The sequence below is a fragment of the Mustela lutreola genome, chromosome 3, assembly GCF_030435805.1.
Source record: "Mustela lutreola isolate mMusLut2 chromosome 3, mMusLut2.pri, whole genome shotgun sequence".
Lineage (NCBI taxonomy): Eukaryota > Metazoa > Chordata > Mammalia > Carnivora > Mustelidae > Mustela > Mustela lutreola.
The window spans coordinates 81,319,794-81,334,518 of NC_081292.1; the positions used below are offsets into that span (position 1 = coordinate 81,319,794).

At 35.9% G+C, this 14,725-nt stretch overlaps 1 protein-coding gene across 3 annotated transcripts in view; it reads left to right on the top strand.

Annotated features, from left to right (window-relative positions):
- Window positions 1–14,725, top strand: part of PXDNL (peroxidasin like) — a 520,865-nt gene that overhangs the window by 399,995 nt on the left and 106,145 nt on the right. For all 3 annotated transcript variants that reach the window (XM_059166462.1, XM_059166463.1, XM_059166464.1), the window contains 3 exons: window positions 7,954–8,062; window positions 10,037–10,194; window positions 12,008–13,511. In XM_059166462.1, the coding sequence (XP_059022445.1) occupies window positions 7,954–8,062; window positions 10,037–10,194; window positions 12,008–13,511 (1,771 nt within the window). The remainder of the gene's footprint in view (window positions 1–7,953; window positions 8,063–10,036; window positions 10,195–12,007; window positions 13,512–14,725) is intronic.

Consider the following 14,725-nt stretch of genomic DNA (forward strand, 5'->3'; position numbering starts at 1 on the left):
CATTATAAATAGAGGCTTGGATAAAAATAGATTTATTTAATTAAGTCACATCCTTAAAGATGTCATTGCCTTCCCTTCATGTAGTACAATAGTTTCATCTTCTTACATCTGAAAATTCTCGGGAGAAATCAAACTTCCAAATACCCATTTGTCTGGGTATTTTATATAATGATATATTTTCATTAATGGTGCAGCCATCTTTATATATTTATTATACTGTATAGTAAAAAGTATTCTCTGTAGAATATTAGCCTTAAAATTATAACAATGTATCTAGTAACTAGCGAATATTTATTCTAGCAGGGTCAGAAATTCTTTATCACATAAAATTTCTTAAAGTTACAAAATCTTAGCTTTATTTGGTATCTGCTATGAGTTCATGTTTTTCCTGATTTAGAATCTATAATAGTTGTGTTTCTTTTTATAAATTTATAGAGCTCCTTTTCTACTGCTTAACTATTTATGAGATCAATGAAAAAATATTCTTGAGCATTTTGGAAAAAACTTATTATAAAATTTAAAATACTATCTTTTAGGTTCAAGAGATGCTAGAAATATTTACTACTAAACAAACACATATACAAACAAACAAATATTCTCTCTCTGCCTCTTATTCTCTCCATTTGTCTCTGTTTTGCTCTGCCACATACACACAGACTATAATTACAGTGGTCAATATTTTAGAACCTCCAACATAAGAATTTCATTGTGGTAGACTGAAATTTAACAATCCATTTTATATACACACATTAAAAGTAAAACATTCGATTAAAATGGATCAGTCACTCTATTACCAGATTTTAAAACACTGACAAGTAGCATTTACTAATATTCTACTCTATTGTATAGAGAGCAGAAAGTCAGGCTATAGAGATAAAGTAGTACAAAAGAAGCTATTCAGTCAAGAAGAAAATTATGTTTTTTGCTCTTGAAACATTTTTATAGCAATTTAAGGAGAAATTAATTTATATTTGTACCAAATACATTTTATGACATTAGAAATATTTTTTAAAGGTTTTATTTATTTATTTGACAGAGAGAGACACAGCGAGAGAGGGAACAGAAGCAGAGTGGGTGGGAGAGGGAGGAGCAGGCTTCCTGCTGAGCAGGGAGCCCTGATGTGGGGCTCTATCCCAGGACCCTGGGATCAGGACCTGAGCCTAAGGGCAGATGCTTAACGACTGAGCATATTTAGCCACATATCAGCATATCAGCATATCAACTGCCCCGATATTAGAAATATTTTTATAAAGAGAAGTAAAAATATGAAGATATAAATTTTAAATTTTTGAATACATTTAAGATTTAAGTGTGTGTGTATGTATGTGTGTTCACACAACCCAAATTGCAGTATAGGAGGAAGTGTGTCAATATAAAGTATCACTTATGGAACATTTTATGACTTAGACCCTTTCATTCACCAGTTATCCTAATTAAAAGGAAAAGACCATGCATTATAGGAGGATTTTCCAATCTTAATGCCCGAATTAAGCAGTGATGGAATGTTGTAACTATGCTCATTGTGTAAGAATTGATACAAACAGTATCATGCCTTGTGAGTTGCTATTCTGTACTGGGAATACAACTGCACAAAGTCATCTAAAAGAATAAAAATATACAATGACAATTTAAGGAAAATCTGGGATATATATATATGTATGTATGTATATATATATATATATATATAGCATTTGAATGAGTGACACTCAAAGTAAGACATTTATAATAGCAAAAGTAAGAAGGGTTCCCACAAATTGTGATTTTTTAAAGGAGTTTTTTCCTTCATGGATGTAACAGATTTTTAATAGTTTTAATAAATTTTTACAAACCTTTAAGGCTGTTACGGTGTTTACTGGGAACCTATCCTTGGATGGTGTCCTCAAAATACTTTGTGTTGAGATAGTGGGAAAAATCCTGGGTTAAATCAGGAAACTTACCTTTATTGATCTCAGCCACTTTGGATACCTCACCCATAACTGGAATTAATTTTCTCGTTTCTTAAAAAAGGTGGAGCTGGACACTCAAGAGTCCTTCTTGGCATAGAAATTCTGTTTCTACAATAGCATTCAAATGTGCAACAGTTGTCAGGAAGTAGTTTAGAGCATGTCTATATGACAGAATGTTTACCAATGAGACGTTGGAATAATATGTAGACTGGCTAAAAGTGAAATAGTGACACAGCATGGATTCAATGAGAGTTTTGGAGCACAAATACCACGTAAATACTGTTTGTAATGATATAAAAAATAAATCCAAACAATGTTGTCCTCTTTGAAATTCTGAGTTGGGTATCTAATTGTATGTTGAACATTTCATTTTTGGATAATCCACAGGTCTTCCGATTCCATAGATTAAAAACTGATCTTGAATGTATGCCAAATTGAACTCCTCATTTTCGCCTCAAGACCTTATAACTTCCTGGCAGTCCTTTAATACAGACCATGTTCTGTAAGGAGGAATCCAGAAAGTTTTCTGATTTTTTCCTGCTCCCTCTTCCTTCTTTACCCTAACTGCCACGTCTCACCAGTTTTTCCTCCAAATATTGCTTCTTTTCCATTTCTCCATATAACCTCCTCTTTCATAGTTCAATCTATGGTCATTCTGCAATAACTTTCTAAATGATATTTCTGTTTAGAGTATTCTCTACTTTGACTATATTCTCAACCTGATAAATTATAAATGAGAATTAAGGCTACATTAGTTGGTTTTAAGTTAATGAGAACCTTTTCTATTATGTTAAGTAAATAACCTGTATTAAACAGATACTAATATTACTACTAAGAAAAAGTTAACATTTATTGGGTATTTACCACTTGTTCCAAGTGTTATTTATCAATTAACTTATTTGATGCTTTTGGGATCTAGTTATTTTTTTGAAATTCCGAATGAATAACTCACAGATTTTTTTGACATTCTAATCCAGTTGTTATTGTCTAGATCAAACATCTGTTTCAAAACCATTGCAATTGTTATACAATGAAATAACTATGAAGTATCAGAAAATTTTAATTGTGTTTACTCAAATATATCAATGAAATGAAATTGATACTAAATCATTTTTAATTGCTATTTAACTATATTTGTTTATTTACTTTGAATATGACATGAATTAATTTACATAATAATTAATAGTTATGTGACAATCTTGTTTACCTTGGCAAACTTTAATAATACAATGAATGGTGGAATATTTTTTAAATAACAGCATATACCTAGTATACATATACGTATGTTTATAATACCTTTAACCATATTTGATATATTTCCAATCCATTTATACATAAAACCTATATTGAACACATATGTCTATCCTGAGCTAAGCCACATTCAAAAAAAATATATTAAAAAAATAGCACTAAATTTTAAGAAGAGATTTTTAGTAGAGTTGTGTTTGGATAGTCATAAAATTATAAGGGAAGAGAATAATCAAAATAAAAGGCTCATCTCAATTATTAAGACCAAAAAAAAGTAGTGTCTTTCCTTTTCTGTCTCTGGAAAAAAAACTGGTGGAGCTTGCAAGACAGTGAACCCATTTACATATTCAATGATGCAAAATGATGAGTAAGGCAGTGTTGTTGCTGCTCAAAGAAAATGATTTCACAAAGGCAGTTGTTCATATCCATTTATATGCTGTGGGAGTGTCTGGCTTCCTAGGAGAGCCCTCTCCAGGCTCAGTGGTTGGTCTGCTGTTCTCTTTAGTGGAAGATTTCATGTGGGAAGTCCTATTTGATTAATGATAGTTACCTTATCTGGCCACTTTCCTTCAGGAGGGTTGGGGAGATAAAGAATACTCAGTTGTGAAAGAAACTCTCTTTCATTGAGGTCTAGGTATTTTGTGAGAGTGAGGGCGGGGGTGCGGTTGTTCTGCTTGGAAGTCCCTCCTCAGACGCCACCTAGTCCCTCCCTGACTCCTATTCTCTCCCATCTAGGCTGTGCTCCGACAGAGTGGGCACACAGGAGTTGGTGGGTCATTACACCTAAAGGCCCCCTTCCTGAAAGGACTCAAATTTATCTTTTGACTTTATCTGCCTTGGAGGTGATAGAGTCTCATAGATGTTCACCAGGAACTTGCTTAATTTCATAACACTACTGAGGCTTTTTCTCCTTTTTTAACCCCAAGACTTAAAAGAAAATGATCTAGTTCTTCCTCCTTCTCTAGAAGATTTTGCATAAAAAAATAGAGAATATACTCAGAGTTTTCTGATCATTCTATCCCTACAACATTAATTGAGGTAGTTTTTAAGACATAAAATATTAACAGTGTTGTTTGATTCTAAATGTGCCCCAATAAACTGAATTCACTTTGCATAATACAGTGCTCTCCTGGAAACATTTATGGTAATCTGTTTGCAATTTGTACCACAACAACTAAAACAATACTGAGACCGAATGAATAATAAAGAGTTTAGTTTTATTTTATCATAAAACTATGAAACCTTAAAAAATTCATAATTGAAATGACATAAGTGAGAAAGAGTTCTTGTTACCACAAGTATTTTCTGTGTGAACATATTACATATTTAATGTACTTTTAATAATCTGTGAACAAACAACTTTATGGTTTTCTATTTATGCACATCAAAATTTAATTATTTCAAACAAGTTTACATGTTCTGTCACCTTTCTTGCTATTTTCCTTTTCTTTTCACATCTCCACACGTGTTGGTTTCTTATTAATAAAGAGAAAAAGCAGGTCAGGCTGAACAAATGACAACACAGCAGCAATCAATAATTATGTGAAGATATGGATTACTTATGGGATTAGAACATAACAGTCACTGAAAGGCAACTTATATTTGCATTGTGACATGTCATTTTCAAAGAACTTTACATGTCTTTTTTATTTAATAATCATATTTGGCCCAACTATATGTTTGGCTCAACTGTATGTTGAAGAAGTCTTATTATTTCCACTCTATGAATGAGTTGGAAGATGAAGAACAGGTGTTGTAAAAAGACTTATGCTTTTAAATTTTATACAACCATAATAGCAAAACTATTTTATGAACAGAATAAAAGCAAAATTATAAAACAAATAAAATTCAGATGAACATGTTAATTGATGCTTTCCCAAAATTTAAATATCCCTTCCAAGTTCTGTCTGCCACAGTGAACAGCCTTTTGAGTTTTGGCTGGTATTGTCAGCTATGTGATAACTCAGTCCTACATGCAAGCTTTGATAGAGCCCTGATTGTATTTTATTCACACAGTTGCAGGGGTCCAATGACAGTAATTGTCATGAATAAGAACACATCATTGATGCCACTCTCTACACTTGAAGTTCACAAGTGAAGGACTGAAAGGGAAACAATAGAGAAAAGGCTAACATCATAGGCCAGCACAGATTGATTGGATTGATCTCATTTCCTTTATTTCCAAGTAAAAGTAACAAATTCAGTAGGCTCATTCTTACTGACTTGTTTTGAACTATCACGAGGCATATCATGTAAGGTATATTGAAAATACTAGGTATTCTCATAGTCATTGCAATTATATTGAATGCTTAATCGATTGATTAATTAATCCATCTCCTTATAAGCCAATACCCTACTCCCATCATGCTCATTATATCATGTAACAGCTATAATGCATTTATTATATTTATAAATATTAATATTCATTACATAAATAAATATTTTATTTAGTAAAATGATTTAATTAAATTCTTTTATTCTTTCAGCTTTCTAATTTTTACATTAAGTACTCTTTTTTTAGTATCCATGCATGTGTCGTCCCACCAATTCTAACTGCTGCATGATATTTCATACTGTAAATCCACCACATTTTTTTTCTCACCCACATTTCCATTGCTGACAATTTTCCCTAATTCCTTTCATACAAAGTTGCAATTAACATTCTCATTTTTTGCCCTTTATGGATTTGTATCAGAATTTCTCTAGATATATCTGTAGGAATCAAATTGCTGGGTGAGAGGGTGTCCACATGTCATTTTATTAAGTAAAAACAAAATAAAAAATATACCTAACCCTAAACAAAATCTTGGAAATAAGAGCATCAGTTCTACATTCTCACAAGGGGTGTGTCCACTCACCCCTCCTAAAACTTGGCAGTAATAAGGTTTTTTATTTTGCTAGAATAAGCATAAGATAGAAGTTTATTGATATTTTAGATATTTTAAATTTTATTTCTGAGGTTTTAAGTGGTTTTCAACATCTGTCATATACTTAATAACTTTTGGGGTTTCTTCTTTTATAATGTGCATGTATATATTTTTTCTTGGTGCATTACAGGAATTCCTTGAATGAAATAGAATATTATTTCTATTTAGAAATATAGAAATTACAAACATGTTACCTATTATGTTATTTATCTATGACCTCTTTACCTTTTTTACTTATGTCTTCCCTTGAATAGAAATTATCAATTTCATTTAATTAAATTAATCAATTTATCTTTGCTTTCTTTCAAGTATCTTTAGCTAATGTATAGTTAATACCACGTTATTTTTGAATTATAAAATGTAAAACTGACCTTCCAGAGCTTTAACATTGTGGTCATGATAAAGACTAAATTGAACTGACAGTATAGCCTCTAACTCATAATTACTGCCTATAATCTAGTTTATCAAGAATGTCTTTGAGCAGAGACCTTGATTTTACTGGTTTTCTTATAATATCTGCATCACTGCTACTTTTTCTTAAAAATTTTTATGTTGGCGATCTTTTAGAACAATTAACAATCTAGTATGTATACATTATCACAATATAAAGGAATTTTTTTGTAACAACCAGATGTGGAATGCTATTTGCATTCATCTACTGCAAAATACATGAGCATATATATATACACACACACACATACATACATATATATATACACTTATATACTTATATACATATAAATGCACATATGTAATATTTCAACATTATATTATACTATATAATATGTTATATAAGTGACAATATGTAATCCACATGCCTTCCTATTTTTTTTTTAAGATTTTATTTATTTATTTGACAGAGAGAGATGACAAGCAGGCAGAGAGACAGGCAGAGAGAGAGGAGGAAGCAGGCTCCCTGCTGAGCAGAGAGCCTGATTTGGGGCTCGATCCCAAGACCCTGGGATCATAACCTGAGCCGAAGACAGTGGCTTAACCCACTGAGCCACCCAGGCGTCCCATGCCTTCCTACTTTTATTTAAAGTTTTCATTTTGTTATATCTCCTTTTTGACATTATTTTCAGATTCAGTTTTTGGGGCTATACTTACTCTTGTGTTCAATATTCAACAGTGCTAAGGAAGTATTACCATAAATTCTTTAAGTATTATAAAAAATGAATCAAATAATATGGATATGCTTAATTATTTTTCTTATATGGGTCTTTAATGTCCATGATCATTTTTAATAACATTTTCTTTCTTTACCTTAAATTTCTTAAACCATTACCTGGAGAAGATTTAATATGTTGAAGATTATCAACTCCACAAAGCTTTCTTTGTCTATAATATTCAACTTGATAGAATTCTCACACACTGAAGAGCTATAGAAACAACATGAATTATTTTTCACTGAAATATTACTGAGAGTTCAATTCTTGCTTTAAGAAATCTCCATAGGGATGTGATAATATTTACTTCAATTTAATGTTTAACATTAAAGCAAGGTGGCTGAAGAGATAGGCATTTCATACCTTTCTGAAGATGACAAATTACTAACAGAGTTGAATCCCATTTGAATCAGTGTTGTAAAAAAGGAAATATTTCACATAGTTTTACTAGATTTTTGGAATGCTTTAGTTCCCTAAATAATGCTGTTACTGTTGTTGGAAGCTTTGATTCAGGATAATTACCTACTCTTCTGCAATGGACAGTATCATGTGGACACTGTATAACATTTTTATTGTCTTGGATGTTTCTGTAATGCCATTTATATGAGATCATTCCTAACTTCAAGGTTTGTTTGATACTTTTAATCATGGAATTGATTTTCAAAGCAATACAGGGTAGACAAGCTGGCGATGACTTTGTTGAATCATCCATTCTTGATGCTGTACAGAGGGTTGACAGTGCAATTAACTCCACACGAAGACATTTGTTTTCACAGTAAGAATTTATTTTATTTTGATTACAAAATTGTTTTCACTTCAGTCCTACTTGGTTTTTATAATCTCCATAAATCACAGCAAGCATCGTGCATAAGATTGCCAAAAGCGTGTCTTTTCTTCAGTCTGTGTGTGGGTTATCACCCTCTGGGCTCTCCACCACTGCCAGCTCAGTCTCAGAGAAAATTAAACTTGTTCCCCATAGAATCTAAATGTCATAAATCTACATTGCAGATCCACTCTATGTTGTCCCATGATAGGTATCAGGTAATGGGTTCTGTTAGGTCAGGGTCCACCAGGGCCAGACCCAGTGCTCCTGGCACTCCAGGAATTGAAAGTGTTCATCAATTTGATCACATCTGGTCATAAACTGATAGATCACAGGTGAAAGTTTTGCTTAGGATATGTAGTATTTTGGTTATTTTAATTTGAATCAGAATATATTTAGTGTAGTGAAGCCTTCAGGTTCTATAAAGTCCCCATCAGTTCTGATGGAGGTATATGGGATGCTTTGCGTCATCTGACATATTAGAAAACATGACTATTGTCTTCAAAGTCAAATAAAATATATACCCAGCCTTTGCAGCTGTTGGTCTAAAAGAATACCTTATAATGCCATAATCAAGTATAGCACTATTCCCCGCATACCCACAAACAGCATGGCTTGCTGATCATGGACTTGTGTTCTGGAGCCACACACCTTATTTATATTCTTATTGTGATTCCTCACTACATCACTTCCTATCTGGGTGACCTTGGGCAAGTAATTAAGCATCTTAGTACCTCACACTTCTTGCCTATAAAATGGGGATAATGACGGAATCTGTTTCATGGACGTGCTAGGAAGACTGAATAATACAGATAAAGTGTCTCAGCAGTGTCTGCCATATAGAAAGGGCTTACTCTAAGGGAGCATTAATATCGTTACTATTATTCTATGATCAAAGTTATGATTTCAGATGTAGAGGACCAGACATACTTTAGCTGACCAAAAGATCTAAAATGATTTCACATTCTTAGTGACTAATACTCTTTTCACTTATTTAGTTCAATTCTTCAATGCATATAAACCACTACTGGTGCTGGTTGGTAGGTTCGGTACGTGGAATATAAAAATGAATAAAGCACCATCGCATTCCTGACAGAGTCCTTCTATAGTAGAAGAGACAATATGTCAACAATTTAAGTATATCTAGTTGTGTATGTAAAAGATGTGTATGAGCATACAGAAGTAATTGAGAAAGTGGTAACTTGTCAGACTTACCAGGAAGATTCATGGCGAGGGCAATGGTTGTGCAGGGTTGGTTTTTTTTGTTTTTGTTTTTGTTTTTTTTAGATTTTATTTATTTATCAGCGAGAGAGGGCGAGAGAGCAAGCACAGGCAGACAGAATGGCAGGCAGAGGCAGAGGGAGAAGCAGCCTCCCCGCCGAGCAAGGAGCCCGATGCGGGACTCGATCCCAGGACGCTGGGATCATGACCCGAGCCGAAGGCAGCTGCTTAACCAACTGAGCCACCCAGGCGTCCCGTGCAGGGTTTTAAATGTAAACAGGAATTTCCAGGAAGTTACATTTGAGGAAAGAGTAGACAGACAGTACCAACACCCAGAAACTGTGTTTTGGTGTATTGCACACTGTTTCAGAGGGTTTACTGAGCCCCCTAGGACATACGTGTGGAAACCAAGTTTATAACTTTCACCATAGATGTTGCTTTTTCCAAAAAAAAAAAAAAAATGTTCCTTAAATCATTGATTCATTAAAAATAGATTTTTTGAGTTCAGCACTGTCACTGGCATTTGGGATTCATTCATTAACAAAATAGGAAAAGAACTCTCTGTTCCCCCTGTGAAGCTTATTTTCTGGTGGTGAAGCTTTTCTTCTTCTTGATTGTTTGGGAACTATATTCTTAAATGCACAGTGAGATTCATGGATTCTGCAGTTTTGCCTTATGAACAGTAACGTCTCTTGTCATTTGCAGAAAACCTCGCACCCCTGGTGATCTGCTGGCTCGGTTTCGTTATCCACATGACCCATTTACTGTGGAGACAGCAAGAGCTGGGGAGATTTTTGAGCACACACTTCTGCTGATCCAGGAACATGTGAAGCAGGGGCTCACTGTTGATTTGGAGGGCAGAGGTCAGCTTCTGGGAGGTGTTTCTTTCGTTCTTAGCTTATGTTCATTTGCAAGACTGACCAAAACCCTCAGTTTTTAATCTTCAAAACACCATGTGAGGTAGACATTAATTTACCACTTTGCCAAATGAATGCAGATATTTCCTGTAAGAACTGTAATTCAAAAGAAAAGATGATAAATAGATATTCAAACCTGTCAACTTCTATCAGCTATATATGTCTAGTAAATTTAGGGAGCCCATTTTAGGCGAACTTACTTTTGGAATCTGAAAGATATTACTCCTTCCTATGAAAAAAGCTTTATTCCCAGGGTAATGGTCCTCTCCTTGTTACTGGAATCACCTAAATCATTCAGTGAATTTATTTGAATTCCTTTCTCTACCTATAACATATCTATCCTTCCCAATCGTTTTTGTTGTTGCTGTACTAAAGTTCTCTTGTATTTTTTTTCTAAAACCAGACCTTTATTTAGTAAATGTTAAATGAGAGTGATGTAGAAATCTTTCTGATTTTCTAAGTCTTTCTTTTTAAAGTGAAGTAAAAATGTGATCCTTTGCTATACACTATTTGTTCTGTAAGCACAACAGCAACTTCTAGAGGTTTCTTTACTCCCCTTCAGAAAATAAACCAAGATGCTGTGCACAAGTGCCTTTCTGTGCTTGGCTCACCCCTATACAATTACTTAAAAAGCTCTATTTAATAGCTCCCATTGATCCATTGTGTCTTGGGGTTCAGAGTTTCCTTAACTAAAACATCCAAGTGAAATTTTCATTTAGTCCATATTAGCACTTGAATCAAAGTTCTAGCTGTTTAATTCCAAGTCTTGGAATTTTCAAGATTAACAGTCTAAATTCAAAACTAGAGAATAAGCAATCAATATCTATAGAAATTTAGGTTTGCTAAAATATGCATGTTCATTACCAAACTGAGTAAATATTCTGATCTAAAATATTAAAGAATTTTTACAAAATATTCTCAAGAAAAAAAGCATTATGTTGTTCTATCTCTCTTTTATTATTCGTAAAGTTAAAGACCCTCCCCCCCTCCAGGATCAGTTTGCCCTAAAAGTGAAGCCAGGATCCATGTCTTTATATACAGGAAGATTATTGCATCTATCCAAGATTAAGATATCTCAGGGTCCAGCCAGAGACCAGCTTACACAGCAAAAGGACAAATGGTCCTGGTATCATTAGCCAGTTTCTGATGATTAAGTAGGGATAATAATTCTTAGCAAATAGGATTTAGTGAATAGTCTTTGAGGATTTAAGATTATGCTGCAATTTTAAGCTCTGTTAAAAGATTGGCTCCAAAACGTCTCCAGGTTATATTGCACATTCCCAGGGGAATGACAGCTTGTGGTAGTTTAAAAGTTACTGCTAAATTCCTTTTTATCAACTATCACGCAGGTTAATATTCATACCATTCACGCTAGCATGTCTTAGATCCTGTCTTCCAGGAGAATAAAACCTGAAAGAAAGAAATCGGAAGTGGAAAAAACAATATTACAATCTCGTGATGAGGGCTTACAAAACCCTTACCAATATTGTATTGGTAAAGTCACAGAATTAAGAGTTTGATGGGAATTGGGACATGTCTCTCCTTTTCTGTTCATTCTAGCCATTAGTGTCTCGTCATAAGAGAGGCATCGCTAAGTACCCCCCCATTTTTATTAGAACTTTCTGTTTTGTCCTAATGGATGTAGGAAAGATTTCTGCCTGCCTAGAATGGCCCATCCCTAGGGCACATTGGGTTGAGGTCTCCCTCTCACTCCTCCTCAAGGACAGCTCTCTTCATCGCCTCTGCGGCTCTGTTTCAGAATTCCGCTACAATGACTTGGTGTCCCCGCACTACCTCAGCCTCATCGCCAACTTATCTGGATGTACAGCCCACAGGCAGGTGCCCAACTGCTCTGACATGTGTTTCCATCAGAAGTACCGAGCCCAGGATGGGACGTGCAACAACCTGCAGCACCCCACGTGGGGTGCCTCCCTGACTGCCTTTGAGCGCATCCTGAAGCCTGCCTACGAGAACGGCTTCAACGTGCCACGTGGGGTCGGCCGTCACACCCTGTCGGGCCGGCTTCCACTCCCACCGCCCAGGCTGGTCTCCACAGAGCTGGTGGCTACGGCCACTGTCACCCCTGACCATCAATACACACACATGCTCATGCAGTGGGGCCAATTTTTAGACCATGATCTGGACCACACAGTGCCTGCGTTGAGCACATCTCGCTTCTCTGACGGGCGGCTGTGTAGCTCGGAGTGTACGAATGATCCGCCTTGCTTCCCCATCATCATTCCCGACTCTGATCCCCGAGGGACTGGAGCGCCATGCATGTTCTTTGCACGCTCTAGCCCTGTGTGTGGCAGCGGCATGACCTCCTTGGTGATGAATTCAGTCTACGCGAGAGAACAGATTAACCAGCTCACAGCATATATAGATGCCTCTAATATCTATGGGAGTTCAGAGCGGGAATCTCAAATTCTGCGAGACTACTCAGAGCCCCGGGGACTCCTGAGGACAGGCTTGCCATGGGTCCCATCCGGAAAGCCCTTACTGCCCTTTTCCTCGGGCCCACCCACTGAGTGCACAAGGCCAGAGCAGGACAGCCGCAGCCCCTGTTTCCTGGCCGGGGACCACAGGGCAAACGAGCAGCTGGCCCTCACAGCCATGCACACCTTGTGGTTTCGGGAACACAACAGGGTCGCCACGGAGCTGTCTGCCCTGAATCCCCACTGGGACGGAGACACCCTTTATCATGAAGCCAGGAAGATTGTAGGTGCTCAGCTGCAGCACATTACCTACAGCCACTGGCTGCCCAAAATTCTGGGGGAACCTGGCATGAAGATGCTGCAGGATTACCAGGGCTACAACCCCAATGTGAATGCAGGGATCATTAACTCTTTTGCTACTGCAGCCTTCAGATTTGGTCACACGTTAATCAATCCTATTCTTTATCGACTGAATGACACCTTCGGAGAAATCCCTGAAGGCCACCTTCCACTCCATAAAGCTTTCTTTTCACCCTCCAGAATAATCGAGGAAGGTGGGATAGATCCACTCCTTCGAGGGTTATTTGGTGTGGCCGCTAAATTGCGGGTGCCTTCCCAGCTGCTCAGTGTAGAGCTAACCGAGAAGCTGTTCTCCATGGCCCACTCTGTAGCGCTGGATTTGGCTGCCACCAACATTCAAAGGGGGCGAGACCACGGGATCCCTCCCTATGCTGACTTCAGAGTTTTCTGCAATTTGACATCTGTTGAAAATTTTGAGGATCTTCAAAATGAGATTAAAGATTCAGAGATTCGACAAAAACTGAAAAAGTAAGTGTGCAAATGTTGCTTAGATTTATATGTTTCCTCCGAGAGGGAGAAGTGTTAAAGGACATTTTGTATGGATGGATTTGGTTGCCTGGGGATGTTAACTGCAGAGCCTTTAATGATTGTTATTGTGGCAAAAGTCAAATACTAAAGGAAGGATTTCTAGAGACTAAGCCGTAAACCCCTCTGTCTACCCACTTCCTTTGTAAGTGTAAATATTGCTGCCTCCCTGCTAGTACTTGCTAGTACATTTCAACTAGAAGAGGTGGGCTGGTCTCCTGCATTCCTGTTGGGTGGTAATCCAGTCAAGGCCTTTTTATTGATGCAGTAAGGTCTAAAGTTCGAATGTAAAGCCTTATAATAAGTCCATCACATTTGCTTTTTTAGGCAGAGCAAAGTAGGGAAATCAAAACATAAATTAGTTTTTGTCGAACAAATAATCTAAATTTATCATCAGAATGTAAGTCGAGGTTTATTTACTACATCATTAGTGCCTTTCAGTAAAGTATTAATATTATGTTCTCTACATGTGAGATTCAAATTTCCTTTTCGCTTACAAGTATGGGACATTTCCAGGAAACAACTCCAACTGCTCCTCATGCTTACCCTCCTTCATCCTCCAGAATATTAAGAAAAAAAAATTAAAGAAATATTTTATTAAGAAGTTTTGTCTGTAATTGGCTAAATATAGAAGATTAACATGCTTACTGATAGCTTATGGTATATTAATCTGAAATCTTTCATAGAAGCTTAAAATTGCAAATTATGGTGCTAATTGTCAAGATTAGGCCCTTTCTTGTAATATTAAGGTTATTTTTTTATACCGCTAGAATTTATTTCATACTTATGTAGAATATTAGACTAAGAAAATGTGTAATATATGTAGAAAGTATCAGAGCATCATGCAGATTGAATTTGTAATCACATTGACTTTGGATTCATAGAGACCTGGTTTAAATCTCTATTCCATCATCTATTAGTGATGAGAGCTTGTGAAAAGTATTTGAACAGTTTTAAATCTCAGAATACATATAAAATGAGAAAACACTACCTCCTTGTCGGAGTTGTTCAAAGGTGAAACTATATAGAATGTATCAGATGCCTAGTTCAGTTCTAGTGCATCATAGGTGATCAATAAGTCTTACCTGTGGATAGATTTATTGTAACATTATCATTTCAGTTGTCAGCATCATTATTAGATTGCACATGTGCTCTGA